The 3,631-nt window shown below is 43.0% G+C and overlaps 1 protein-coding gene across 1 annotated transcript; it reads right to left on the reverse strand.

Moving 5' to 3' along the window:
- Positions 1-2,715: 2,715 nt before the first annotated feature.
- On the reverse strand, positions 2,716-3,384 carry LOC112504186. Its single transcript, XM_025108136.1, has one exon. It carries the CDS (start codon positions 3,382-3,384, stop codon positions 2,716-2,718), a length of 669 nt encoding a protein of 222 aa, XP_024963904.1.
- Positions 3,385-3,631: the final 247 nt, after the last annotated feature.

Consider the following 3,631-nt stretch of genomic DNA (forward strand, 5'->3'; position numbering starts at 1 on the left):
TAGGGATGCTGTTGGTACTGTTTTTGAGCATCAGGAGGTTCCTAAAGCGTTACTTACTCATTTTCAAGGTATTTTGGGTACCTCTAATATGTTGGTTCCTCCGTCTATGGAGGATTGCGTGTTTGGTCACTCCTTATCGTTATCGGATTCTCTACACTTAATCCGTCCGATTTCGAATATGGACATAGGATGCTTTGTTTGCTATTGGGAATGATAAGGCTCCTGGCCCTGATGGGTTTTCGTCTAAATTCTTTAAAGCGGCTTGGAGTGTGGTAGGTAGGGATGTTCTCATTGGGATTCATAATTTTTTCTATTCTGGAACTTTGGAATATCAGCTGAACCATACTCTWCTTTGTCTTGTCCCGAAGGTTCCTAATGCTTCTTGTGTTACTGATTATCGGCCCATTGCCTGTTGTAATGTGTTGCTAAAGTGTATCAGTAAAATTATTGYTGAACGGATAAAAGRCTCTTTGGATGTTCTTATTAGCAAGGCCCAATCTGCGTTCATTCCTGGGCGTCAAATCACTGATAATATCTTAATGGCGCATGAACTAGTTGCTGGTTGTCAACGATCTGAAGGGGAACCAAATTGTGCTTTTAAGATTGACTTTCGGAAAGCATATGATACAGTTGACTGGCAATTTCTTTTAGAGATGCTAAAGGGAATGGGTTTTCATCCAATTATGATTAACTGGATAAATTAGACTCGTTACGAAGTTACGAAGGGGAATGAGGGGTTGACCGGTTTGACTTTTTCTCTCTAGACTTTTGTGTTCGGCTAGGGTTGGACATCGGATCTGCTGCTGTTGTTTCGATCTTCATTATTCTTTTGCTGATTCGTTGTCTAGTTTGCTGCTATCAAGGTTTGCTTCGTTTTTGGTGGCTTTCGTTGGCATCCGTCCTCCTTTTGCGTTTTGCCGGCGGTGGTTCTTTGGCTAGGTTTTGCTTCTGTCTCGATCTGTTTTGCTGCTGTCGTCGTTTGTCGTTTTCGTTTGCTGCTTCGTGCATCTGTTTGGCGGCTTTCGTTGGTGCGTGTTGACGGAGGCGGCGGCTAGGGTTTGACGTTGGTAGACAGCAAGGTTTGACGGCGGCGGTTTCCTTCCAATCAGTCGGCTAGGGTTTGCATGTGGTTGTCTTCACGTCTTGGGTTTCCTTGTAGGCTGTTTCTTCGGCTTGTGGTTTTCGTTGCTGTTTGGTTTTCCGTATTAGGTGTTTGGTGGTGATTTTGGTGTCAATATCTAGTTTATTTTTCCCGCATCAAGTGTTTCTGTGGTCTTCGTCTCCTTTTGTTACGCTTATTGATAGAGTATTCAGCACCTTTTCTAAAGGTCTTCGTCTACTTTATTGAGACTGCTTGACAAGGGATTCAGCACCACGGCTTCTTGATTAAGGGTCTGGTAAACTAGGTCTTTCTTACTTTGGTAAGGATGCCTGACTTTGCGGATGTTATCTTAGAGAATGTTACCTCTCGGGACTTTGCTAATGTTATTTTGGACGAAATGGATGTAACTAATCAAAAGAAGGTCGGAGTGATTCCTGGTTCGTCTTCTAGGGTTTTGGTTTGGGATCGCCTCTCCCCAGTGATTAAGGATGATCATAGTGTGGTGCCTAATAAATCTTTTGCCGAGATTGTGGGTGGTTCTTCTTCATCAGATCTTACGTATTATCCTGTTGAGAAGAGTGTAAAACCGAGAATATGTTTTCCCTTGGATGTTACAAAAGGTATGGCTAAATCATTTCAATCGGTTCTTTATGGTTACTTTCTTGGCCCTCGACTTCCTTTCCCCATTGTTTTACGGGCGGTTCAGAATGATTGGGGAAAATTTGGTCTAATTGATGCTATGGTTAATGATATGGGGTATTTCTTTTTTCGCTTTAATGATGAGGGCGGGTGTAACCAAGTTATTGACGCGTCCCCCCTTATGATTTGTGGGAGACCGCTGTTTGTCTCTTTCTGGGATCCTTCAAAGGGGCTACAGAAGCCTGTGCACACGTCTTGCCCGTTATGGGTGAAGTTTTTTAATACCCCTCTAGTTGCTTTCAATAAAGAGGGTATTAGCCGCATTGCTAGCACCATTGGCGTCCCTTTGCGTTTAGATGCTTGCACTGCCTCCACTTGTGATAGAGCATGGGGTCGTACAAACTTTGCTAAAGTGTTGGTGGATGTGAGGGCCGTGGGGGAAATGCAGAGGAATATAGAAGTGGTGATTCCAAAGCTATCTGGTACTGGAGAGGATATCATAAATGTTGTTCTGGAATATGATTGGGTTCCATCCCAATGTTCAGTCTGTAAAGTGTTTGGTCATCGAACGGGGTTATGTATGACAGGGGATATTGCCAAGCAAAGGGTTTCTGAAATAGTCACGGATAAAAGGGGGGGTTCACAGAGATCAGGCGGAAACAGTGGAGGAAAAAGGATACATCAGCCCGTACAGATTTTCAGGCAACATCATCTGGAGCGGTCACAGGTACACATGATACTTTACTGAAAGGGGAAGAATTCCCCAGGCAATTTTATAAAGACAGTAAAAAAAATCACCAAAACAATACAATCAGCAAGAGAAACTACGGCAACCTTGACTCACAAACCAAGTCATAAGGAGCCAAAACAGACAAAGGGAAATACACCAATACATAACAACACCAAAAGCCAACAATAAAAAGGCAAAAGAAACCCAAAAGAGCCAATACCGAAAAAGCWCACCACCCACGAGCTCACATGCCATTTGGATTCCTAATCTTCTTCCTTGTCTTCCACGCCATTCGATGAAGAATCAGCATCTTGATCTCCGTAATAACTTTATCCTCTGAAAGATTGAAATTGGCAAAGAACTTCCTGTTCCGTTCCCTCCAGATGAGATAAACCATTGCTGAAAGACCAAGTTTCTGAACCGTAGACCGAGATCTCCAATTTTGAGTGGACCCTCTCTGAAGAATATCCTCCCAATTGTTAGGAAAATTCAGTAGTCCCACCTCCCTTTTAATAGCGTCCCAAATACTGCTGGAATACTTGCATTCAAAAAATAGGTGATTGTGCGTTTCAATCACAAGGTTACAAAAAACACACTTTAAATCCGGCGGTTCATGCTTCCATTGACTAATACGATCTTGAGTTGGCAGTTTCATCTGACATGCCATCCACATGCAAAGAGCATGTTTAGGAACGTAAGCTTTATTCCAAAMGAGTTTATACCAATGCACAACCGGCTTCACCTCTTGGATAGTATTCCACGCCCTTTTTACCTCAAAGTCACCCCGTGAAAGATTGTTATCAAGCCATCTAACCTTATCTTCCCCTTGACTGGGATTCGGAATCATAACACCGTGCAGCTGAGGATATTGTTGAAGCCAATCCACCGGCCAACTAGTACCAAAACGTTGCATTACATCAGATACCGTGGAGTTATTGTGAAATCCCTAGCCATTTATGAATCTATAAGTCAGGGATTGGATGAGAGGACCCGACTCGCTCCAAGTATCTTCCCAAGCATGAGTAGATAAACCATTGCCCACATTATAATAAACAATCTCCGGCAATGAGATCTTAAGTCTAAAAGGCTTCGAAGAATCCACGACCACTCATTTCTCTTCTTGATAACCCAGAAATTAAGGCCCCGGACACAATGAGACT

This window comes from Cynara cardunculus, unplaced genomic scaffold (genome assembly GCF_001531365.2).
Source record: "Cynara cardunculus var. scolymus isolate 2C unplaced genomic scaffold, CcrdV1 Un_Scaffold_4856, whole genome shotgun sequence".
NCBI classification, from domain to species: Eukaryota; Viridiplantae; Streptophyta; class Magnoliopsida; order Asterales; family Asteraceae; genus Cynara; species Cynara cardunculus.